The following is a 25,912-nucleotide window of genomic DNA, read 5'->3' on the forward strand; positions in this document are numbered from 1 at the left end:
TTAGAAAGTTACATTCTCAGTGTTTTAAATTGGGGAAGGACATTCCATTGTAAAGAGGCAAATGGACATGCCATTGTAAAGGACAAACCCACAAGAGGACTCAGGGAGTTTGGGGCTCTCATTCCCCATGACTGGAATGTCATAAGCAGAGAGTGGAGTGGGAGGAGTCGCTGCAGGAGATAATGCTCTTCCCACCGCTGCATTTAGGAGGCTCACTGGCTGCTCTTTCTGAAGAAATACCGAAACGGGAAGAGGGAGCTGCAGGAAGAAGAGCAGAGCAGGTTGAGACTCTAGAGGTCCACTTCCCTTCTCCCAGGTCCCATTAGGGCTCCATTATTAGCTAGGGCAGTTTTGCTCTGAGACCACTGAATGGAAATTCAAGTCTGAAACAGCATTTGAAAAGGTACCCAAGTCAGAGTATACTCAGGAGGTGGAAATAAAGAAGAACAATTGCAATGGTATGGCTGAGCTCTAGATAAAGGGATTTGCTAACTGTACTCTGCAAAAAGGACTCTGAAGACAGCCTAGATTCAGAGGGGAGAATGGAAACATTTTGGTAACGAAATCATCTGAATAACCCAAGCACGATCAGAATAGATTCTGTCCAAGCAGCATTTGTGGAATCAGGTCCAATGCTGGGCACATCGGGGTGGGGTAGATTGTGTAAAAATGAACAAGACACAGTCTTTGTTAAATTCACAGTTAGGGCCCTCATGCTCACTTCATTTCCATCATTTATCCCGCACAAAATAGAGATTATGCAGGTAATCTGCTTTCTTTTGTATTCTAATTTCCCTGAGAGACTCAGTGGGGCAGGCTCTGGAGCTGGACTGCCCTGGGTCTCAGTTTGATGGCAGGAGAGAAGTCTATCCTACCTTAGAAACCCAAAGAAGCCACTGGTTCCCAGCTCCGTGCGTCCTTCAGGTGGAGGTGGATCGTTTTGCTGCAATGGTGGGGTAATCTTCTCTGCTCGGCTGTCCCCCGACTTAGAATCTGCAAGGAAAACACTCAGGCAGGGAAAAGGTGTCAGTCCTCAGGCTACTTTTATGTGAGCAGGAGAAGGCAGGACACCGAGCATGAGCCCAGGGCAGCCTCAAACCAGGATTATTCGAAGCCAGGTGAATTGCTTGTTCTGACATCCCAATTTCATCTCAGCTCAGTAAGGTGCTATTCTGACCTTGGAGTATTTTCAAAGTCAGGCCCCTGAGATTTGTTTTTTTTAAATAAATTTATTTATTTTATTTATTTATTTTTGGCTGCGTTGGGTCTTCGTTGCTGCGTGGGCTTTTCTCCAGTTGCGGGGAGCAGGGGCTACTCTTCGTTGCGGTGTGCAGGCTTCTCTTGTTGCAGAGCATGGGCTCTAGGCGCGTGGGCTTCAGTAGTTGTGGCTCATGGGCTCTAGAGCACAGGCTTAGCAGTTGTGGTGCACGGGCTTAGGTGCTCCGCGGCATGTGGGATCTTCCTGGACCAGGGCTTGAACCCGTGTCCCCTGCACTGGCAGGCGGATTATTAACCACTGCGCCACCAGGGAAGCCCTGCCCCTGAGATTTTTACACTGCTCAAATCCTAGACACCTACCATGGCTGGTGTGTCTACACATGGAATGACAACTTACTGAAGAACTCACTTGCTCACAGGACTGCATCTGTGATAACTGCATCCATACCGAATCCTCATGCTGAGTGAAAGATCAGCAAGTTGAAAGAGCGATACCTCAACATGCATTCCCAGCCCTTGCCAAGCATCCACCTGCACCTTCAATATTAATACTAGTGCCCCAAAGGGGAGAGGAGGAGAGACAGCTTCCCAGAGATTGTTCTCCAGGATAGAAAAGTGAAACATATCCCTCCCAACTCTTCTGTAAAACTTACCACACAATATGGAAATGTTCTGAAACTGTGGGAGCATCAGTTTCGCTATCAGAAGCACAAGAAGGACATGCATTGCCTCCTTCACTCCTTCTGGGAACTGCGGGGGCTTCTATTACTCAAGAGCCTGCCCCCAGACTGGAGGATGGCCAACAAGCACCTCCACGGGAGCGAGGTACATCACCCACTGAGCGTGTCCAGACAGAGCTCTGTGCTGCTCTGCTCATCAGATGACTAAAGAGGACAGGGGGGCTTCCCTGGTGGCGCAGTGGTTGAGAATCTGCCTGCCAATGCAGGGGACACGGGTTCGAGCCCTGGTCTGGGAAGATCCCACATGCCGCGGAGCGACTAAGCCCGTGAGCCACAACTACTGAGCCTGCGCGTCTGGAGCCTGTGCTCCGCAACGGGAGAGGCCGTGACAGTGAGAGGCCCGCGCACCGCGATGAAGAGTGGCCCCCGCTCGCCGCAACTGGAGAAAGCCCTCGCACAGAAACGAAGACCCAACACAGCCAAAAATAAATATAAATAAATTTAAATAAATAAATTTGTTAAAAATAAATAAATAAATAAATAAATTTGTTAAAAAAAAAAAAAAGAGGACAGGATGATTATTAGAGGAGAATACATATTAATTTCCCAGAACCTACCCTGGTCCTGAACGTCAGTGATATCAAATGCTGAGGTCTCCTGCCATTCCTGCTGGGTTTTTCTTTCTCTCTTCTGATAAAAAGACCAAGAAAAGTCTTAAATTTTACTCCTTTACAGCTTGGTGGTCTGAATGCTATTTGCTGGTAAGGTGATGTCACATCAGTGCTGGGGACTGTCTTCTGACTGTCCAGGCAGGTTCTATTTTTCCTTCTATAGGACTGTCCTTTTTCCATATCAGCTTCCCAAACACTGTCTCTCTAAAATCATAATATTTAACAGCCAAGAACAAACCAAGCTGGGTATACCTTATCATTCCATGTTTCTGAGTGCCAACTATTGCCAAGGACAGAATATTGAGGTTTCAGATATCAGGAGGACCTTTACTTTACCTTGGAGAAAAGTATAATCTATGTGGTAAAACTGATGTATAAACTAAGTATTATAAGTCAGTGTGATAAGACTACTCCATCAGTCTACATAGAGTGCCCTGGTTACTGAGGAGGACATGAATAGAGTGGGTAGTGGTTAATCAAGGAAGACTTCACAGGGAAAGTGTTATTTAAATGGGGCCTTGGTGGATGGCATCAAGGGGTCAGAGAGAGCAGGGCATTCCAGAAAGGGACATGACATACAAGGGCACATCGCCGTTAATATGTAAATATGATCAACGTGGCTAGAGCCAGGGCAGCAGAAACATGACTATGGCATAAGCAATCTTATTATTTCTGTCTACTGCTCTATAGACCTTCCTTTGTACTTTGAAGGGGACATCCTACAACCTGGTTCCAAGCCTATAATATTCTAGGAGACACCCTGGTAGCCAGAAACATGGTTGATATAGTTCCTTTGAGAATCTGCCAACTGGCCACTTCCCTCACCCAGGCACAACCTGAGGGCTTGACTGCCCAGCAGTGCTGGGGAGTTCCTTGAGCCATTTTGCTGGTGAAGAATTCTCTCTCTTTTTTCTTTTGCCACGCCGCGCGGTATGCGGGATCTTAGTTCCCCAACAAGGGATTGAACCCATGCCCGCTGAAGTGGAAGCACAGGTTCTCAACCACTAGACCGCCAGGGAAGTCCCGCTGGTGAAGAATTCTATAGCAAGGGTGTATCTAGGAGGCAGAGGCACAGCAATCCCAGGAAAATTAGGACAGATCCCCCATCCTAAGCATAAGCTGATATTTCTGTTAAGCTTTTCCACAAACCCCTCAAATCCCAGACCACATGGGCAGCCACCTAAGTCATACTCCTATAAAAGTGAAAGGGAACTCTGGGGAGAAGGAGACTCTCTCTTCCAGACAGGGTGGAGATGAAATTTAGAGGGCCCAGATCTGATTTCTAGCTTGAGGGAATGATTCTCACAAACTTACTATGGTAAGGTATGGAAACTATGGTTTGGGGTTTAAATACTGCTTCATTGGCCCTAATGGAAGCATCTACTAAGGTTGGTAGTGGGGACCAGAAGGGCAAAGGCCCTGGGGCAGAGGTATAGCCTACCTCTGAACCAGGGGAAATTTCCCTCATAAGGCAGCCTTTGTGCTCTCCTGAAATCTTGATAGAGGTTTCCTCAGGCAAACGTTGTTAAGAGAGGAAAACCATTATAGCCTGACTAAGACTGAGGGTACCATCTAGGACATCCAACAACACATAATACCCTGAAAACCTGATGCAAGGTTGTCCCCTGTATGTTCAGGGTCAGATCTGCTTAGAAGTGCAGTTCAAGCAAAGGCTTGAAAAAAAAGCTACGTGCATGGCAGTCTGTTTCACTTCTGGTCCATTCATCTGCTCTCTCCCATTTTTTATCTTTTTAAAGTCTGGATCTCTAGATCTGGGAGCTAAAGTAACAAAGGGAATGAGTCTGTCCTTCCGTCCCATTCTCCTCAAAACACCTCTTATGAAACAGAGACCTTATTCAGGTATATGTTGTATTCTTCTAAGCTTTCCCTGCACAGCCTCCCTATGTGTACAGATGTGCACAATCCACACTGTGTTTCTACACCTTAACTTCCCCCAAAGGGAAGAGAAGATATTAGGCATTGGACCATAGGAGTAAATTCAATTCTTCCGGCTCAAGTGACTTACACTAAGAGTCCCTGTGATCACTTTAATTTAGGAGAAGTCTGCTCTCTGGGAACAGGGTCTACAATGGAGACCGCTTGGGCTTTGAGTCAAAATCAATAAACATGTTCCTTTTTTTTTTTTTTTTTTTTTTGCTCAGAGTTTTTTCTAAACCCAGTATCAGGTTGAAAAGGTAATTATGTTGAGTAAGAAACTGTGGGTTCTTAAGGGAGATGATGTGTCAAACTAAGAATAGGAAGATACATAGGGTAGAGAGTGAGGGAAATGTTCCTTTAATAGTAATTATCTTGGTTGTATAAAGTGTCTTTGTTCTCCAGAGCTTCATGTACTCTTCTTGTACTTTCTAATTTCTTCTTCTTCCCTCTCTGAAGGATGAGAGTATAGAAGAGGGAAACCATCTGCTTTAAATCACTCCATGGGCCAGCTGGCCATGGGCACAACAGGGCTCTGTACAGTGCCCCCGCCCACAGAGGCAGAGGTCTTCATCTTTAAGGGTTCACTCTACTCCCAACTAAATGCTAATAAGCTCCTGGAAAAAAACTAGGTTTTATATGTTTGGGTGCACCCCAGCACCTAACACAATGCCTTGCTAACAGGAGACAGAATTGTTTAGAAATGAAAATCACTTCACTTTTCTACTTTAAAATGTTTTAGGGAATTCCTATGATCTTGAAGGTGGCTTTAAAGCCTTTTAGGATCCAGCCCGTGCTGACCTCTCCAGTGACATTTCTCAGCACTGTCCTCTAAGCGCCAGGTGCACTGGCTTCCAGCCACCAAAAGCACTGTACTCTTTCCTCTTAGCCTTAGTTCTTTGAGCTACTCTGAGCTACTCTGGGAACTCTCTTTCACATCCACTTGGTCTGAATGAGGTTCTCCTTTGTGGTCCCTTTGTACCCTGTGCTTTCTTCATTCCTGCACGTAGCACATTTATCAGTAATGTCTGCCCAGCTTTACACTTTTGGCATTTTTCGGGGAGAGTGTGTGTGATAGCTCTAGTACTTGGCACATAGGAGTCACTCAGTAAATGTTTGTGGAATGAATGCATATGTAAATGTTTGTTCAATAACTGATCATGTTATAGATCCTGGGAAGGTGAGGGAGGTGAGTTGGGAATGTTTGGATACCTAAGGTCAGAGCTGCTTTGGAGCGATGGCAGAGAAGTAAGAAAAGTCACAAATAACAGCTATTTCAAGAAAAAGGGCACTATTTTAGAGACTACTATGGAAAAGGAGTCCTGAAATGGAGGAGTAGCAGTTGTATGAATATCTAAATGGAGAGCAGACCTCACAAAATGAAATCATATATTATTAGGGCCGGACCATCACTGCTCTAAATGAAGTTTTCTCTTACCAGTATCCTGTGCTGATATATACCTATTTTGTCTGTAAAAACTAGATGTTCCCATACAGATTAACTGGTTTGCTGGGCAGAAATAGAGACACAGATGTAGAGAACAAACGTATGGACACCAAGGGGGGAAAGTGGTGGTGGGGGGTTGGTGGGATGAACTGGGAGATTGGGATTGGCATATATACACTAATATGTATAAAATAGATAACTAATAAGAACCTGTTGTATAAAAAATAAATAAAATAAAATTCAAAATTTCAAAAAAAAAAAACAAAACCAAAAAACTAGATGTTCCCAGACTCAGAGTCCAGTGCAGATGAAGGCAAAAAGTTTTCTAAAAAAAATTCTAAGCTGGATCCCACCTCAATTCAACAGATCTATTTTCTTTTTCAACTGCAGAGTATAAGAAAGCAGCTTTTTAAGCTAAGAGAAGACCTTTTAACAAAAGGATTCATCAATGTGTGTATTATGCAGCTACATTTAGGACAGGTTGTGGCGAGGGTGGAATGGTTGAAAGTTGTTCTGCAGATGGTGAAACGTGAGAATGAGTCCAGTGAATTCAGTCTGTACTAAGGATCAAGATGTGCTGGTAACAGGAATCCTGACTTGTAATTGAGCAGAAATAGCCAAGAGTCTCGAAGTCTCCATTTTGGTGCTTACCCTCCTGGTTTCCATAGGGGCCTTCTTTTTGCTGAGCTCTTGGCTGGAAGTCCCCTTCTTGGGCCTGAGGTGGGAGAAAAAAGCCCAGGAAGTGTTACTGGCAGCAGCAACATCACCACATTCAAGCAAATGTGGCCCAAATGAATATTTCAGCAGGTTGGCTATTTTTATGCCACTCCTGGCCTGCAGAATAAATTGTGTGGCCAAACTCTCTTTGGGTGCTGCTTTAATTCACAGTAGAATCACAATTTGAGACATTTTGGGATCTAGGGGTTGAGAAAGGGAAAATGTGATTGACAGCAGGTATCAGATTTTGAAATACTTGGTTGTGCATCAAAACACAGAGAAAGGGAAGATGTGAGGCCTCATCTCCATGGATAATTCAGTCAAATGGAACTGACCAAAGCTTCATACCTCCAAGTACCCTCACATCCCACCTGGCTGGGAAAGGAATTTCCTAACTCTTCACCGATGTGTGCATTTGGAGGGTGTAGGGGTCAGCTCCTTCATGGTCTACCCTCACTGCTCCTGTATGTCTTGGGGCCCATACAGTACCAGGAAAAGAACAGCTGCTTTCTGTGAACCTGGGCTGAAAGCACTTTGGGCTGGGAGCAAACCACACCTTGGATTATTCCATCATCCCTCTCTGGGTGCTAACATGAACAACTGAATTGTCTTACTGACTCATTCTGTCCCTGACAGAGAATCAAAAGAAGAAAATAAGTAGCCTCTACAACAGCAACTTCAATATGTTAAGGGTTGTGCTTAACACTCCCCCTAATTCGCAGCACCTCACCCAGTAATTGATGCATATCCTGTTGCAGACATTTATGTTTCAGTCTGTACTACCTCTTAAGGTAGAGTTCCAAAAGTTTACTGCTAACTGGATAAAATAAGATTATATTTTATTCATTCTCACTCTTTTGAGGGTTTCTCTATGTTCTTGGATAATATTTTGGGACTTCATATCTTGTGCCTTCTGTGTTTTGCTACAGTATGACCATAGTAAGTACTCACTGAATATTTGTTGGATTCAATTGTACAGATATGTTTACATTTCCTCTCAGTCTTCATCTTTTTTTTCTGGCCGTGCCATGCGGCTTGTGGGATCTTAGTTCCCCAACCAGGGATCGAACCCGTGCCCCCTGCAGTGGAAGCGCAGTCTTAATCACTGGACTGCTAGGGAATTCCCTCAGTCTTCATCTTGATGAACAGAAGAATTCTACTTTGCTGAGGAAGGGACCGTGTTCCAATTACACTGCAAACATCAACTTGCTTCCTTCTCTTAGTCCACCCACTAGAATAGGCAGGTATGAATGAAGCCCTGAGACAGAGAGTGACACGCCCAAGGACAAGATCAACCAGCAGCAACAGCTGGCAAAGCCTAACTAGGATGCAGGATTTAGCCCCTCTGCCAAAACCACTGACCTGTCCAGCCCTGGCCTGGTTGGGGAGCCGGGCGCTTCTGCGTGTTTTCGTTTCCTCATCGTGGCTCCTGCTGCTTTCCTCTCTGCCAGGACCTTTAGAAAGGAACCACACTTCCTGTGACTCTTCCTTTTCCAGAGTTGCTCACATGAGGGCACAGTGACGAGAACTCCCCATCTTTAAATTGCCAAAGGCAACTTTTAACACCAGCTTTGCAAGTAAGGATAGACATAGTCTCAGAAATCTAGCCAAGGGGAAAAAGAATGTCTCACGTATACAATTCTGATTGGACTCAGGCAACAACCAAGGGGCATAAAAGACAAGAGCAGGACTTTTGGGACAACAGAAGGCAATAAAGGCAATTTTCATTTCTCACAGAAAAGGTAAACTTACCAACCCAAGAGGACTGCTGTTTACTGGTTTTCCTGCAACAGAAAATTTGAATGTCATAATGGATCGAGACTTTCTGGCTATCATTGACGTCTTAGACCTGGTCCTAGACAAAACTTTGGTGTGTGCCCTTTTCCCTACCGCCCGGTACCACTTTTCCTACAAATACTGTGTCCTCAAACTTTCTTCCTCCCTTATTTTAGAACTACTGTCATCTACAAGCTAAAAATAGTTCGATTCCTACTATATTCTAACTATATGTCACTTAAAAGGGGATGATCCCTATTACGAAAGAAAAAAAGTGGAACTTTCAGCGGAGTGACAAATGAATTGAGGAGATATTTTGAGGTAAGGCCTTTGTACCTTTTTTCAAATCAAACTGGCAGGTGTCTCCTTATCCCTCTATTTGTAAAAATAGCGGTGGCCCCCAGAGATTAAAAATTGGGAGATATCTTTAAGATACTACTAAGGTGAAAGTCATTAAATACTCTAAAATGGAGGAATTATTTATATAATAAGTATCTTTCATTGAATGATTATTCTAAGTCACACTGTACTTTCCATCTTCCAGTATTTATACATTTAATCTTTTTAACAACTTAATGAGATAGGTACTATTATTATTTTTCATCATTTCACAAAGGTGGCATAGAAAGACTGAGTAATTTATCTAAGGTCACAGAGCTATTAAGTGGCAAAGCCACCAAGACTTGAAGCGGGCAGTCTAGTTTGGAGCACATGCTCCTGACTTCCGCACTGCCAGTGTTGGCGCCCAATCTGGCCGACTGCTTCACCATATTCAGCTTGCACTGCTAACCCATGGATGTTCAACCTTCCCTTTTTTCTTCTCCACCACCTACACTTCTATCATTCTACTTACCAGTTGACAGGTTTTCATGAAACCATTTCATCTCCACGTACAGAGTGAAAACAAATGGATAAGGGACCAAGACAATCTCTCCGTGTTTGAATTTCAGGTGGGACACTCTCTCCCATTTGCTTTTATCTGGGAAATGTGCTAAGGAGTGAGGAAAGAAGCCAGTACGAATCCCTGAGTACTATTTTAGGGAAAAGACTCCCTCTGGTTTCCCTGACCTACCCTCCAAACTGCCTATGTGTTTGTTGCTTCCATTTGAATCTATAGTGTGAATTGTAGTTCATTTCCACCCAGTAAAGAAAGGATACAGGGAAATACAATGAAGTGTTCTGTAGCAAACGGCTGCAGATTATCCAGGTTTCCCAAGACCACACGAATAGAATCCTGAAAAAAAAAATTTGAAATGACGTTAATACTGTCTAATCTCAGCCAATCTATCAATTTATCCTTATCACTGCTCTTCACATACTCTATATGCTTTTAAAGTTGAACTACTTGCTGTTCCCTGAATATGCCTTCTGCTTCTCTATTTCTATGCTCTTGCCTGAAATACCCTTTCAACCCATCAGTATATGACCAAATTCAACCTATCCTTTTATGATACAGCTCAAAAGCCATCTCCTCCAGAAAGTTTTCCCTGATTTCCCGAGTTTTATTAACTATTAGTCTCAAATTTCACAGTAGTTAGCCTTGGGCCTTTACTATATTCCATGTACTTTTTTTTTTTTTTTTCTGTCATGCCCCGTGGCTTGCAGGACCTTAGTTCCCTGATTAGGGAGTGAACCCTGGCCCCGGCAGTGAAAGGGCTGAGTCCTAACCACTGGACTGCCAGGGAATTCCCTACATTTTTTTTTTTTAATTTTATTTATTTATTTATTTATTTATTTATTTATTTATGGCTGTGTTGGGTCTTCGTTTCTGTCCGAGGGCTTTCTCTAGTTGCAGCAAGTGGGGGCCACTCTTCATCGCGGTGCGCGGGCCTCTCACTATCGCGGCCTCTCTTGTTGTGGAGCACAGGCCCCAGACGCGCAGGCTCAGCAATTGTGGCTCACGGGCCTAGTCGCTCCGCGGCATGTGGGATCTTCCCAGACCAGGGCTCGAACCCGTGTCTCCTGCATTGGCAGGCAGATTCTCAACCACTGCGCCACCAGGGAAGCCCATCCCTACATATTTTTATGTAGGGAATATTTTTATTGTACATATTTTTATTTTGTACATACTTTTATTTTCCTTACTGAGAAATCTTCTTGAAGTAGAATATACACCTGATTTATCTTAGCATCCCTTCTATGGTGTCTACCATTAGTGGATGAAGCATAACAGGTCCTCAACAAATATATACTGGATTAGTGAATAATACTGGTATTTATCTACATGTACTTATTTTGCTTTTGCTTAAGTCAAATCTTTTCTTCTACTCTCTTTAAATCTGAATTGATTAGTCTCTAATTAACCTATGCTTATTAGTATATACTAATTAAACAATTGGTATCATGAAAAGACTACTAAATTTCTATGGGAAAAAAATCTGAATTTCAGTCTCAGTTTTGTCATTTCATCTCTCTAAGCCTCATTTTCCTCATATTTGGGCTCAGAGAAAACGGAAACTGTCATGTTCATCTTGTGTGATCTCTATTAGAATAGTATCTAGCTTATAATTTTAATAGCTAGTATTTATTGAGTAATCACTATGGCAAATATTTTTGTTTTTATACATATTAATGAATTTAACACTCATAAAACTCTATAACATAAACACTTCTATTATCCCCATTTTACCCATGAGGAAACTAAGACAAAGAGGTAAAATGACTCATGGAAGGCTACACAGGTAGTAATGATGGAGTTAAGATATTAACCCAGGCAGTGGGGCTTCGGAGCTTACACTCCTAACCATTAGACTAAACTGCCTATCAATAAATGTTTTCGGGCTTCCCTGGTGGCGCAGTGGTTAAGAATCCACCTGCCAATGCAGGGGACACGGGTTTGAGCCCTGGTCCGGGAAGATCCCACATGCCGCGGAGCAACTAATCCTGTGCACCACAACTACTGAGCCTGCGCTCTAGAGCCCGTGCTCCACTACAAGAGAAGCCTCAGCAATGAGAAGCCCATGCACCACAATGAAGACAACAGCAACTAGAGAAAAGTCCACGCGCAGCAAAGAAGACCCAACGCAGCCAAAAATAAATTTAAAAATAAATAAATAAATGTTTTCAAAATGAGTGGAAAAGGATAACATCTGCCTCAAAACTAATGAGAGTAAGAAAAAGAACATATAAAAAGCATTTCAAAAACTTTAAATATGATTATAAATGGATATAAGTGCTCTCTAGCTACTCTTAGTTGAACTACTGTGTGGCAGGCATTGCATACATCTATTTCTAATCCTCACCACAACCTTGAAAACTGATATTATTTATCAATCTCACTGACAGGTAAGGAAACAGACTCAGAGAAGGCAGACAAATTTCCCAAAGTCACACTGTAAAGGCAAAACTAGAGTTCAAATACAGGTTTCACTGGCTCTAAAGTCTAAGCTCTCTCCACTCTACTATGCTGCCTTGAGCTTTTCTCTGCCCATATTAAGTGAAGCAAAGTGAAATAAATTCTGCGCTACTCATAAATAAAATAAGCAGAAAATTGTCATGGTCCTATATTAAAATAATTGTTATTTATAATGATGCCTCTGAAGTCCTCAAAGATCTTAATGTATCTTACAACACACAGCTGAAGAGCCACAGGTACCTTTAAGACTTTGGTTTCACAGAGTTTTGTTTGTGTATGTAATTATATTCAAATTCTTTGTAATGTGGCAACATATGTCTTCATAAGTCACAACAGTCATAGATCACTCAGTTGTGAAGTTAGAAGAGAATACGCTAGTTTAAAGCTCTCATTTTATGAATGAGGCAATTAAGACCCAGAGAGATAAATGATTTGCCAAGGCTCACACAGCTAATTAGTGGTTCAGCCAGGACTGGAATCCAGGGCCATCCCCCAGAACTCTAATTTCTTTTCCAATGCTTTCACCAATCTGCGAATTTGCCCACCTTCTCTGTCTTCTTCCTGTGGGAGGATCTAAAGCTAGAGGAGCTGGGTAGCAAAGGAATGAAAATGAAGTGGGAATAAAGCAATTGCAAATGTTTCCAATTAAAATGAACACACAGCAGCCTTGTCTGTGTATTTACAGTTGAGTTTCCTGAACGTCAAGTACAAGACAGTGGTTGGGATGGTGAGGTTTCCCAGAGCCCTGGAAGGCTGCAGTCCTCCGGAAACTTTCTCTACGCCAGCTGCCACAAAAGAGAGCTGCCCATGGCTGGGAACTCTAGTGGAAACAAAATAACTCTTAGCCTCAAAGGTGCTGACACTTCAACTAGGAGAACTGAGAAAGAGTATAGGATTTAATTTCCCTGGAAAAACAGTAAAGTTTCTTTGCAGAGGAAATGTGGCAGGGAGAAGCCAAGTAATCAAGTGGAGGTTGTGACTCAGTTTGCTGGAAATAACTAAAATCTGAATATGGACGCATCCTCAGCTCAAAGAATAACATTCCCAGAAGTTGTCTGCTTCTTTCCCTACCTCTAGCTCCTGGACGATGACTTCCTTGTTTTCTACCTCTTCTCCTCTAGAAGGTAAACAGACAAGAGATAAGTAAGCCAAGAAGGAAAGCTCTGGAGACAACAGACTCTAGTAGAGCAAAAAATGAAACTTCCATTGAGCTAAGGAAACACAGCTAAATAACAATTGTGTGTGCTGACCCAGTGCTCAAGGGAAGAAGTGATCACCTAGGTGGTGTGGTCTGAGAATTGGTACAAGGCTGTACCAAAATATCTTCTCCATTAACCCGCCAAGACCTGAAATTTCCACTGTGAAAGTTAATAATTTGTTAGACCAGTTGTACAAGTGCAGTCTGTGGACCTTTAGGGGTCCTCAAGACCCTTTCAAGGAGTCTCCAAGGGCAAAACTAGTTTCATAATAATATTAAGATGTTATTTGCCTTTCTCACTATGTTAACATTTGTAATCTGTAGTGCAAAATCAATGGTGGGCAAAATTGCTGGTGCCTTAGCACAAATCTAGCCAGTTGCACTAAACTGTACTAGCAGTTGTAGTCATCTTTACCACCACACAGGAAAAAAAATCCAGTTTCATTTAATATCCTAGAGGAAGCAGTGAAAAATTAATAATTCTATAAATCTCAACCCTTGAATACATGTCTTTTTAATATTATGTGATAAAACAGGAAGTATGCATAAAGCATTTCTGCTGCATACCAGAAGATGATGGTTGTCTTGAGAAAAAGCACCTGTACAACTATTTAAGTTGCAAACTGAACCACTTGCTTTTTCATGATATTTTACTTGAATGATCAGCTGACAGATAAACTATGATTGTTATTCAGACTTGGGAATGTGACAGACCTTTTCTCAAAAATGAACAGTGAGCTTATCAATTTAAGGAAAACAATTGACAGTATTTGTTGTTAAGGATAAATTTTGGGATTTCAAGCAAAATTTTGAATTTTGGAAAACTTCTATCCACCACTGTGGGGTTGACAGCTTCCAAATACTTAGACATTTTTCTGACAAGTTTAGTAGTGATATTAGCAAATGTGATTTTTTGATATTATATAATGAAATGTGTTGACATTTGAACAATCTGCATAAGCCAGTGAACCAATATTTTTCAAATGACCAATGAAATACTTCAGGTTACAAAATCAAGTGGCCTCGCTGTGCAGCTTGTGGGATCTTAGTTCCCTGACCAGGGATTAGACCCGGCCCCGGCAGGAAACTGCTGAGTCCTATCCACTCAGGGAATTCCCACAGATACATTTCTATTTAGGTCTCCTTTAATTTCACTCAGAAATATATTTTTTTTGTAGTTTTCAGTGTGCAAGTCTTACACCTCATTGGTTAAATTTATTGCTAAGTACTTTTTCTTTTTGATATTATTGTAAACAAAATTGTTTTCTTAATTTTCTTTGCAGAGTGTTTGTTGCTAGTATATATAAATCAACTGATGTTGATTTAGTATCCCGTAACTTTGCTGAATTCGTTGATAAGGTCTAACAGTTTTTTGTTAGTTTGTGTGGATTCTTTAGGTTTTTCCACATATAAGATCATGTCGGGAATTCCCTGGTGGTCCAGTGGTTAGGATTCTGTGCTTTCACTGCTGAGGGCGTGGGTTCAATCTCTAGTCACAGAACTAAGATCCCGCAAAGCCACATAGCACAGCCAAAAAAGAAAAAAAAAAAAAGACCATGTCATCTGCAAACATAGAAGTTTCACTTCTTCCTTTCCAATTTGTATGCATTTTATTTCTTTTTCTTGACTAATTGCTCTGGCTAGAACTCCAGTCCTATGTTCAATAGAAGTGACGAAAGTGAGCACCCTTATCTTGTTCCTGATCTTAAGGAAAAAGTTTAAGTTTTTCACCACTGAGTATGATGTTAGCTGTGGGTTTTTCATATATGGCCTTTATGTTGGGGAAGTTCCCTTCTATTCCTAGTTTGAGTATTTTTATCATGAAAGGGTGCTGGATTTGGTCAAATGCCTTTTCTGCGTCAATTGAGATGATCATGTGGTTTTTTTTCTCTTTTTTCTAATAATGTGGTATATTATGTTAATTGATTTTTGTATGTTGAACTATCCTTGCATTCCTGGGGTAAGTCCTGGGAATATAAACAATGTCAATCCTCTCATTAATTTTTCAAAAATATAGTTACTTTAATAAAATGTTATATTATTTTAAAATTAATAAGTAATTATTTTAGTTTTTCTGTTTCAATTTTATATGATGAATATTGACAGGTATAACCCTCTTAATCAAAAACTCTTTGGGATCCTCAATCTTAAGAGTGCAAAGGGGTCCTGAGATAAAAAAGTTTGAGAACCACCACCCCAAAGGTATGCCATTGCTAATTTAAAAACTTATATGAATAATAAATATATAGAACACAAAATACCTGGGAAAGAGTCCTACAAGGTGCTGCTTCAGCCAGTCTCCTGGACTGGGTGAAGGCAGAGAAGGAATGACCTGTGGGAAGGTACTAATCTGTGTTTGCAAAGACTACCCTCCTGGTTTTAAAATTACCTCATGTTGTTCCCATATCTAATTTTGAATTTATACACATTGGGTCCTGCATGAAGAAACCTCGTCTCCGGAAATGGGTAGGTGAAAGGTTTTAAACTCATTGCTTCCAAACGATAACCTAAATAAAATAGAAATATTAGAGAATTATTAAAAAGCTAAATATGGTTCCTTATGTACAGGAAAGAAAGCCTGCCTAATCTGTAGCATCTCTTCATCAGTATAATGTCCAGTTCTCAGTGTCACTGCCTATGTTCCAGGCTCAGTTCTGATATTAATTACCTGGACCATTTCCCCACCTGCATGGGGAGGATACATGATATTCTGGGACAATCTCTATACTTGAAGTCAAAAGACCTGAGTTGAAGTTTTGCTGTTTACCTTATGACCTTGTGCAAATTACTTCTCTTCCATGAGACTAATGATACTAACATCTGATGACTAACAGGGTTTTTGTTAGGATTAAATCTATCTCCCAAATATCTCTTGAATCTGTTCTTGTCCCTTGCCCCCACTTTCCCTGGAACCTATGTCAAGGTGAAGAGGGCTCAAATCAAATAATGAAACAAAGGATGCACCAATAAGAGGCACAATTGGGAACACCTCTGCTATTAATTTAAGATGAAGTTTAGGAATTAGCACACCTCCCTGCTACAGCCAATGCAGTAAATAAGGATGTATACTAATGTTTTCCAGTGTTGCCAAGGAATGCCTTATCTTCCCTACCTCTCAACTACTCTTCTTCCTCACCACTTATGAGAGTGCCCTGTGCCATAAGAGTGTCCACTCTTCTCCTAGCACTTACTAGTTTTACTTTTCCTATTCCAGAATCTCTGCTCACTTAAGGTCCTCTCTGCTGGAAACTCAGGAGAGGAAGAAATGGAAAAAGAAGTATGGCATGTCTCTTCTACTCCAAGAGAGCATTTGATATGCACTCAGAAGTAAGAATCAAGCACACTGTGATTTTCTAAGTCACTAGGACTTTTCTACGCCTCTTTTTATTTGTAGAGATAATAAACCCTGTACTTTCTGTCTCTTCATATGGAAGTTTAAATAATAAACAATGAGAGTAAAATGTCCAGAGTTCCTAGGATCAAATCTACCTATATACAATGCAAGGTATTGATTTCAGAGGCGGCTGAGATGGGGTAGATAGAACAGGCACAAAGTAAGAATAATTTGTGTTTTAATCTCAGCTCCATTGTCCCTACCTAGTTTCTCTGGGCCTTGGTTTTCTTGTTGATATTTATACAATAATAACAACTTATTTACACAACAACTAACAACAACAACTTTTTGTAATACCCTATTCTAAGTGCCTTATAAATATATCTCACTTAATCCTCACAAAAAGCCTATGAAATAAGTAGTCTAAATTTGATAGATTAGGAAATTGAGGCACTGAGAGATTGAAGTTAGTTTCCCATGGCTATGAATGTTGGAATTGGGATTCAAACTGAGGCAGTGTAAGTCCAGACTTGATGGTCTTAATCACTTTTCCTGGGATTATTAGGAAGAAAAAAATGAGATAACGAATATAAAATCATTTTGTAAGTACTAAAATATTATACACACATAAAGGATTATTTTCATTATTCTTTCCTTCATATTACCCTGATTCCATGTCTACTCAGCAGGGAGAACTCTAGTATGGTAGAATCAGAAGATCTATGCGCCAAAGAATGAAATTTCCCACAATTTCCAAAGCTTAAGTCTGGGGCTGCCAGTAAAGAGATATCCCAGTGTCTGATCTTGGCTGCTCGGGATTAGAATCACAGGAGGCTGGAGCCAGAACCCGAGACTATTTAGACTAGAACTGCAGTCAAAAGTGAAAAGAAATAGTTGGTGCCAACTGCAAAGTTACCAGAGAGGAAATACCGTTCACATCCTGAGAAAAACTTGCAGATCCCCCATGCCCTAGGCATGGCAGGAACCTACGCCAGATTTGATGGTGTTTTTGGTCCTAGATGACTTTACTAAGTAAGCGGGGAGTCCACTTGGTAAAACTTAGGGTGCTGTCACAAAAATTGAGCTCTTAATTATTCAGAGGGTTCTTCAAAAATGCAGTCACCTTCCCCCACAGACTGAGGACTGGGGGCATCAGAGCAAAGGAAATGAAGAACATTTGCTGGAAATGACGGTCCAGAGAGGAAACTTCATGTGCTGTGCCACAGCTGGATGGCTGAAAGAAGTAAAAACAACCCTCTTCTAGCTGGGGCCTGTTCCTGTTAATTGCTGGCTGCCTGCTTCAGAAACAAACACCCCACACTAATTACCCTATTTGAAAATAAAGATTAGACAGCACAATCCCAAACAACCACATAGTAGTAGTGGTTCAAAGATTTCACAAGGTTATTTTCCAACATGAGTACTGCAGTCATGGTGACACTGTCCCAGGGACTATCATTAAGTTGATGAGATCTTGCAGATGAAGGGTTAGACTCTCAACCAATTTTAGGTGATCATAAAACATGATGCCTTTAAAACAAAAGAAGAGAAGTTATAAGCAATATGGTATAGTGGGAAAGACACAGGATTTGGAATTGGAGGACCAAGGCTTGAGTCTTAGCTCTGCATCTTATCAGTCATTAGACCCTGATCAAGTCACTTAGCCTTTTCATTTCTCAGTTTCTACATCTATAAATGGGGATTACACCTACCCCTGGAATTGTTGTGAGGATTAAACGAGATAAAGCTGTAAAAAGCACTTCGTAAACTCTGGATTATTATATTAACATTAGCCGTTTTGATAGATTTGAAGTGTTTCTTAATGCTTTACTAGAAAAGCAAATTCAAGAGAAGAAAACTGATTAGCTTTAATAGCAGTACAAATCTGACAAATCTCAATTAAGAATCTTTCCTTGAAAATCCCCAGTAACAGAGTTAAATGACACATAGGCACTGATGTTAGAAAGGGAAAGATTTTTTAAGGTTTTAGTAATTTGTCTCACATAAAGAAACATCTGGGTCAATGCATAGCACCTGAAGCAAAGCTGAATGTGATATGAGGATAATGATATTGACTATTGAAGCTGAAGGAGAAGATACAGAAGTACTGTCACTAAATATATCTGGTGATATTTGATGGGAAAACCCTCCACAGTGTTAAAGAATAAAAGAGCTTTCATAAGCATTTAATAAAAATACATTTACTGAGCAGATCTAACATGTCAGGCTCTCTGACCACTAATAAGTGTGGGGAACAAAATAGGGAAATCCCACTGATGCTATGAATCCAACACCCAAGTTTTAGAACTGAGTTTGAGGACAGATGCTCAGCTTCTCCTTCTACCTTCAAAAGTCCCTGGCTAGTTTCAGAGGTCTGTCTGCCTTTGCTGAAGTAGATCCAGACTCTCTGAAAATCTATATTCCTAACGAGATTCACGCTTGCCTATGGCTGGAAGTGCCTTTCACTTTAGAGGGGACGAAAAGGAAGTGAATTCATCAAAGAAGGAAATGACTCCTATAGGTCACATAACTCAGTATGGAACCAGGATTAGCACCCCTGAGATTGCTGACTCCTTTGGCCCATACATTTTCCATTATAACACATCAACTGGACATTTTATTAAACTGTATCCCTGGTCACTCTCATAACTCTGGATGACTCAAGGCAAACTCAATTTAGGTACAAAGGCATCAAGCCAAAATGGAAGATTTCCTGATTAAAGCTTCTTAGGGTTATATTTTGGGGTGCAGGGGTTACAGTCACATGTTTGTCTTCAAACTCTATTTTCAAAAGGAACTATTCTCAGTTTCCTCACTTGCAGGGTGATTAGGATGATTAATGAAATAATGCATGTATAATTGCTTATTGTAGTGCTCTATGCATAGGTTACTCAATAAAGAATAGCCTTTTTGGACTTCCCTGGTGGCGCAGTGGTTAAGAATCCGCCTGCCAACGCAGGGGACGCAGGTTCGAGCCCTGCTCCTGGAAGATCCCACATGCTGCGGAGCAACTAAGCCCGTGCGCCACAACTACTGAGCCTGCGCTCTAGAGCCCGCAAGCCACAACTACTGAGCCCATGTGCCACAACTACTGAAGCCCGCGCGCCTAGAGCCCACGCTCCGCAACAAGAGATGCCACCGCAATGAGAAACCCACGCACAACAAAAAGTAGCCCCCGCTCGCCACAACTAGAGAAAGCCCACGCACAGCAACGAAGACCCAATGCAACCAAAAATAAATAAAATAAAATATTTTTTAAAAATAGCTTTTTTTAAAAAACATCTTTATTGGAGTATAATTGTTTTACAGTGTTGTGTTAGCTTCTGCTGTATAACAAAGTGAATCAGGTATATGCATACGTATATCCCCATATCCCCTCCTTCTTGCGTCTCCCTCCCACCCTCATCCCACAAGAATAGCATTTTTTTTAATGTGTCAATATTTTCTCACATTGATAAGCAACTACTATTTTCTATTACTTTTTTTAAAAATTTTTAATTTATTTTTGGCTGTGTTGGGTCTTCGTTGCTACGCGCAGGCTTTCTCTAGTTGCGGCGAGCGGGGGCTACTCTTTGTTGCAGTGCGCGGGCTTCTCATTGAAGAGGCTTCTCTTGTTGCGGAGCATGGGCTCTACGCGTGCAGGCTTCAGTAGTTGTGGTGCACGGGCTCAGTAGTTGTGGCTCGCGGGCTCTAGAGCATAGGCTCGGTAGTTGTGGCGCACGGGCTTAGTTGTTCCACAGCGTGTGGGATCTTCTCAGACCAGGGCTCGAACCCGTGTCCCCTGCATTGGCAGGCAGATTCTTAACCACTGCACCACCAGGGAAGTCCCAAGAATAGCGTTTTTAAAAGCAAAACAAATCCAAGTGTTAAGATACAGGACAAGAAGAGGCTGATCTAAGACTACCCAAGATACTCCCATGCTTATTGATATCATTCTCTTTCTCATTAGATTTCTACCTACTCTTTCTGGTAAGATACAATCTTTAAAACACCACTGGCATTTATTCAGAAATGTATTTGCAATTGGAACTGTGTCAGATTTTGTTTTGTTTTGTTTGGGAGGGGAGGAATAACTAAATCTTCTAACAGAGGGGTAGGAAGATGCCCTGAAATGAAATCAAAAGGCCTTAGTGAACAACTCAACAGGCCAGAAAGGAGATTACACCTAAATGGCTTTACACATAAATGGCTCTTCCACTTCCATTTTAACCATCCTAAAAGTTAATAGCTAAACTATCTTTGGTCAGTAGGTCCAGGACTGTACTCCTTATTCTAGAAAAGCAACAGAATGGTATCTCATCTCACCACCTGCCCATTAGTTGTGGCTTGTTACATGATGATCAACCTATTAGCATTCACATCACACTGAATTCACTGCAGCACTCTAAAAATCCTACTAATCCCAGGAACCCTAAAAGCATTTGGATGTAAAATTGCAGGCAATGAGGGACATTTTATTTTTTGGTTACACCACTGGATGAATTGCCCTGAAGCAGTAAATGTAAGGAAGAAGATTAAAAATGATGAAAAAGCATCAGTAGTTTCAGAAGGGCAAATGGTGGAGAGAATATCCTTAGCTAGAGAGAAAGGAACATCTTTTACAATTTTGAGCTATAAACTCTGAGTCCTTGATGTACATATCTCAAGGGTCTTAGTGACAGAAGACAGATATAGGAAAGTGTGAAAAGAAAGCTTCTAAAATATAGCTTTGTTCTCGGCATGAAACAATGGCAGATTCTGAAGAAACTGAGTTAATAAAAAACTATATTACTTTTTATATAAAGAGAGCAAATTTCACACAGGAAATATGCAACATTTTACTGACTTTAATCTAACTCTGGTGAGATATTGGGGAGATAAGAATTGTATTCACTAGGTTTACAAAGATTAAACGTGACTTGAGGATATCATCTAATTTGACCAAGGTCACACATCAAGGGCAAGACTAAAACTCAGACGTATTGCTAAAGCAAGATAGTCCAGCTGAATTAAGGATGTCAAGAATATAGTTACCTTATGAATTAGCCTAGACTCAATATTAGCCTCAATTCTTTATATTTTACCACCTAAGCATAGCTCTAAAATAACAGAATCAGGCATTATTGTTAAGAAACATAAAGCTTTGTACTTTGAAAGACCATCAGACCATAGGGATCTGATGAAAAAAAATCTTATATTTATAAAAGCACTCTCAGTTTATACAATGCTTTCCTATCCCTACCTCACAAGATTCAAAAACATCTACTGAAGTAGGCAGGGCAGATTCAGCTAACTTACACTCCAGGCTAACTGCTCTCCTAATTTCTACCTGATTTGATCCTCTCAATCTTATGTTCACTCAATATTCATTCATTCAGTTCACAAATATCTGCATGCCTCCTATGTTCCAGAAACTTAAGTGCTGGAGATAAAGGGCAGAAGAATAAGAACTTGGTCACTGCCTATAAAGAGCTTACAAATAATTTTAAGTGTGATGACTGCTACAAAAAAGGATAGGATGATATAGGAACATGACAGAGAATCCTAACCTAGAATGGAGGTCAGGGAACTCTAAGTAAGTGACTCATATCTGAAGGATGAGTATGAGTTGGGGAGACACAAATGGAGAGTGGGTGTGGGGTCTGATGTGGGTACAGGAGATAGCAGATACAAGAGTCCTCAGTTGAAAGAGAGCGTGGTAATTTCAAGAGAGAGAAGTATAGTACTTCAGAACACAGTCGGCAAGAAGGACAGTGCTACGAACTAAGACTACAAAGATAAGCAGTGAGTCAGCACACATTTGAGAGCCTACTATGTATCAGGCATTGTTCTGAGTACTGATAAGAGTGGGTAACAAGAAAGACATGTTTCCTTGTCTTTAAGAGCTTAGATTTCAGGAGGTTTGGGGAGCAGTAATAAACATATAAATAAATAAATGTAATTTGAAGTACTGTAAGTATTATGAAGAAAATAAAACAGGGTTTTGTAGTAGAAAGTGACTGGGAGGCTGCTTTAGCTAGCGTGGCCAGCGAAGGCCTTTCAGAAGATATCACAACTGAGTTAAGGTCTTAATGGAAAGTGAAACAACAAAGTCGAGGGGAAAAGCATTCCAAGCAGGAAAAAACAGCAGGCACAGACGTCCTGTGATGATGGGTAGTTTAACGCAGCAGTCTCAAACCTTTTTGGCACCAGGGACCGGTTTCGTGGAAGACAATTTTTCTTTGGGGGTGGGGGAGAATGGTTTCAGGGTGATTCAAGCACATCAAATTTATTGTGCACTTTATTTCTATTATCATTACATTGTAATATATAATGAAATAATTATATAACTCACCATCATGCTGATAGGAGGCGGAGCTCAGGCAGTAATGTGAGCGATCGGGAGCGGCTGTAAATACAGATGAAGCTTCGCTCACACGCCTGCTGCTCACCTCCTACTGTGCGGCCCGGTTCCTAACAGGCCACGGACCACACTACCAGTCCGCGGCCTGGGGGTTGGGGACCCCCGGTTGAATGGACAGAAAGGTCAGTGTGACTGGATCACAGAGAAGGAAGACAGAGTAGAAGGAAATGAAGTCACAGAGATAGGCAGGAGCCAGATCATATAAGGCCTGTAGGTCATTGTAAAGAGTTCAGATTTTATGCTAAGGGTTTTATAAAAAGAAGTGAAATTTTTTTGATTTATGCTTTAGAAATAGCACTCTGACTGACAAGAAGATGAACTGTAATTAAGAGTACAAGAGTAGAAGCAGGGAGACTAGTTAGGACGATTTGTGGTAGTCCAGCAGAAAGATGCTTCTGATTTGGACTTTAAGGTCTTAGTAGTTAGTGACTAGTTAGATTTGGGGTATATTTTAGACTGATGGACTAGATGTGGGGATCAAGGATGGCTCTTGATTTTGGCCTCTGCTATTAGAAGGGAATGGTACACACCCTTTGCTGAGATGGAGAAGGATTCTGGAGAAAAAAGATTTGCCATTCTCTTTCTGTTCTGTTTTGGTTAAGCGTGAGAGGCCTATTAGACATCCTAATGGATGTTTCCAGGGGGTGGTCTCCTACTATGCAAGGAATGGAAATCAGGATAGAAATATAAATGAGTCATCAGTGTTTAGATAGTTATTTGAAGCTATTGGAATGGATGAGATCATCCAGGGAGAAAATACAGATAGAGAAGGGATGAGGGCCTTCCTTATAGGCCAGGTTACGGACTGCGAAGTCTATCCTAAGAGAAACAGGACTGCACTGAAGGGCATAATAGAGAGATGACATGACCACATGTCTTTGAGTTTTAAAAAACGAACAAAACAAAAAACCAAAACAAACCCTCTGACTGTAATGTGGGAAATAACCCAGAACCAGAACAAATGAAAGAGGATCAGCCAGGAGACTCCTGTGGTTCCAGGCAGAAGCTGATAACAGCATGGTCTACAGTGATGAGTGGAGATGAAGACAAGTGGACTGGTTTGGAAGACGTCTAGTCATGATTTGGTGACTTTATGGGGTAAGGGAGAAGGACGGATAAGGATAATTGTGAGTTGCTTGAACAAATAATTGAAAAAGTACAAGTGCCACTTCCCAAAAAAAGGAGCCTTAGAAAGTAAGTTTTTGAGGGGAAGATGTTGAGTCTGTTTTCGGACATGCTCAATTTTAAGGCACCCACGAGATATCCAAAGAGAGATTCTAGGTAGACTGCTGGCTATTGTGGTAGATTTACTATCTGCAGATGAAGGAACTAAAGTTCAGAAAAGTCCAGGATGTACGGCCGAGTATACCTTTCCCAGATGCCAACATTCAAGGACCTGAGTAGCTGAACAGAGAGAGATCTGAGTGCCCTGACTCAGATTCAGTCAGGCATCTGAAAGCCAGAAACTCATTCAAACCATTAAGACATGATGTGACAAGATGTGTTGCGATGGAAGACTTGTTTTCAGGACAACTGCTAAGCCTGGGTTACAGGACGGTAGGGACAGAATGATCATTTTTGTGGGTGGTTTTTTTTAAGTCGCTTTTTTCTTTTTTCAAGAGGGTGCGGTGAGCGGAGCTGGGGGCCTAAGAAGACTGGATCTCTGCCAGAGGCAGCTTTCCGTGCTGGGTGCGGTGTGGCGGCAAGAACAGCCCCCGGACAGGGATCTTCGCCTCGGCGCTGCTCACTCGCCCGTGGAAGGGGATGTGGACGCAGCTCGCGGCGCCCGCCCGGCTCCCCTCCCTGCCCGCCCGGCTCCCCCCTCGCACCTCCACAGCCTGCGACCTGTGCGCCAGGCCTACAGCCCAGGCGTCGTGTGCACTGGGCTTCCAAAAGGGCCCGGAGCTGCGAAGGCTGCCTCAGGGGGCGGCTGTGGAGTGGGGCTGGGGCCTGAAATCTCCCTCAGAGTAAGGCGCCAACCCTACCAGAGCACCAGGCCGGTGCCGGCCGTTACCTCAGACCCAAGGACCTCCCAGGCTCGGCCAGGCTCTTTCTCATAAGGGTTCTTCGCGCCTCATCAAAGTGGCCTCGGCCGGGGTACCCACTAAGAACTTCTCTCTGAAAAAGGCAGGCGCCGACCTCTCACGAAGCCTGGCTGGCTGACTCAACGACTCGCCCGGCCGCCTGCCCGCGCCTCAGTTCGAGCCGCGCTCCGCACAGGCCCTTGGCGCACGCGCAGCTGCGCTCCAGGGTCGCCTGGTGGGCGGGCGCTCCGAGGCCTGGCCGCGGTCTGCGCGTGTGCGCCTCTGCGACCGCGTCCAGGGGTCGCGCGAGGCCGAGACCCAGAGCGGCCCGCGGCCCCACGCGCCCCACCCGCTGGAGCACGGAAGTTCAGCGCCTTTCCGTGGTTCCCGGGCTTGTCCGACCATTGGTCTTTTCGCGGCCACTGCGCGCCTGGCGTGGGCGGGTCCGGTGCAGTGGACCGCGGAGCCCCTACTGTGTGTGGAGCGTCGTGGGAGCACTTTTCGTACACGCTCTCCTTTAATCCTCACCCCGGTGCTGTACAGCAGTTACTAATATCCCAATTCTAAAGAGGCTCCAAAACGGGAGCGACTTGTGGACATTCAAAAACACTGGGCTTCCCTGGTGGCGCAGTGGTTAAGAATCTGCCTGCCAATGCAGGGGATACGGGTTCCAGCCCTGGTCCCGGAAGATCCCACATAACGCGGAGCAACTAAGCCCGTGCACCACAACTACTGAGCCTGCGCTCTAGAGCCCCCCAGCCACAATTACTGAAGCCCGCGCGCCTAGAGCCTGTGCTCCGCAACAAGAGAAGCCACTGCAACGAGAAGCCCACGCACCGCAACAAAGAGTACCCCCGCTTGCCACAGCTAGAGAAAGCCCGCGCGCAGCAACGAAGACCCAACGCAGCCAAAAATAAATAAATAAATTTATATATATATATAAAAGAACTGGAACACTCAGATGGGTATGGGTCTTTGTGATTCCAAAGCCCAGCACATTCCCATCCACTTCCTGCTGATCAAATTCTGATGGTGTTGTGAATTATTAAGGCATTTCGTTGCAGGAAAGTGGACCCCTTCCAGGGCCCGAGAGTGGGCTCTTGTCTAACACTCAGAAATGAATTGTCTGAGGAGACACACGTGCTGACAAAGCAAGAGACTTTATTAGGAAGGGG

At 42.5% G+C, this 25,912-nt stretch overlaps 1 protein-coding gene across 1 annotated transcript; it reads right to left on the minus strand.

Moving 5' to 3' along the window:
• Window positions 1-24,889, minus strand: MAJIN (membrane anchored junction protein). The gene is made up of 11 exons (XM_036861836.1): window positions 24,728-24,889; window positions 15,387-15,504; window positions 12,871-12,916; window positions 9,603-9,678; window positions 9,298-9,423; window positions 8,421-8,452; window positions 8,031-8,122; window positions 6,603-6,666; window positions 2,516-2,588; window positions 876-993; window positions 1-258 (listed from the first exon to the last, which is right to left on the minus strand). Exons 2-11 carry the CDS (start codon window positions 15,485-15,487, stop codon window positions 213-215), a joined length of 774 nt encoding a protein of 257 aa, XP_036717731.1. The 5' UTR covers window positions 15,488-15,504; window positions 24,728-24,889; the 3' UTR covers window positions 1-212.
• Window positions 24,890-25,912: the final 1,023 nt, after the last annotated feature.

This window comes from Balaenoptera musculus, chromosome 8, assembly GCF_009873245.2.
Source record: "Balaenoptera musculus isolate JJ_BM4_2016_0621 chromosome 8, mBalMus1.pri.v3, whole genome shotgun sequence".
Taxonomy (NCBI): domain Eukaryota; kingdom Metazoa; phylum Chordata; class Mammalia; order Artiodactyla; family Balaenopteridae; genus Balaenoptera; species Balaenoptera musculus.

What these genes read in the sequence shown, in the direction of transcription:
- MAJIN (XM_036861836.1), bottom strand. Translation starts at nt 15,487, where the DNA reads ATGAGTTTAAAACCTTTCACCTACCCATTTCCGGAGACGAGGTTTCTT. An exon ending in TCATCGTCCAGGAGCTAGAG is followed by an intron (nt 9,679 to 12,870) that starts GTAGGGAAAGAA and finishes TTTTTTTTTCAG; the next exon opens with GATTCTATTCGTGTGGTCTT. An exon ending in CCCCTATGGAAACCAGGAGG is followed by an intron (nt 2,589 to 6,602) that starts GTAAGCACCAAA and finishes TCTTTTTATCAG; the next exon opens with AAGAGAGAAAGAAAAACCCA.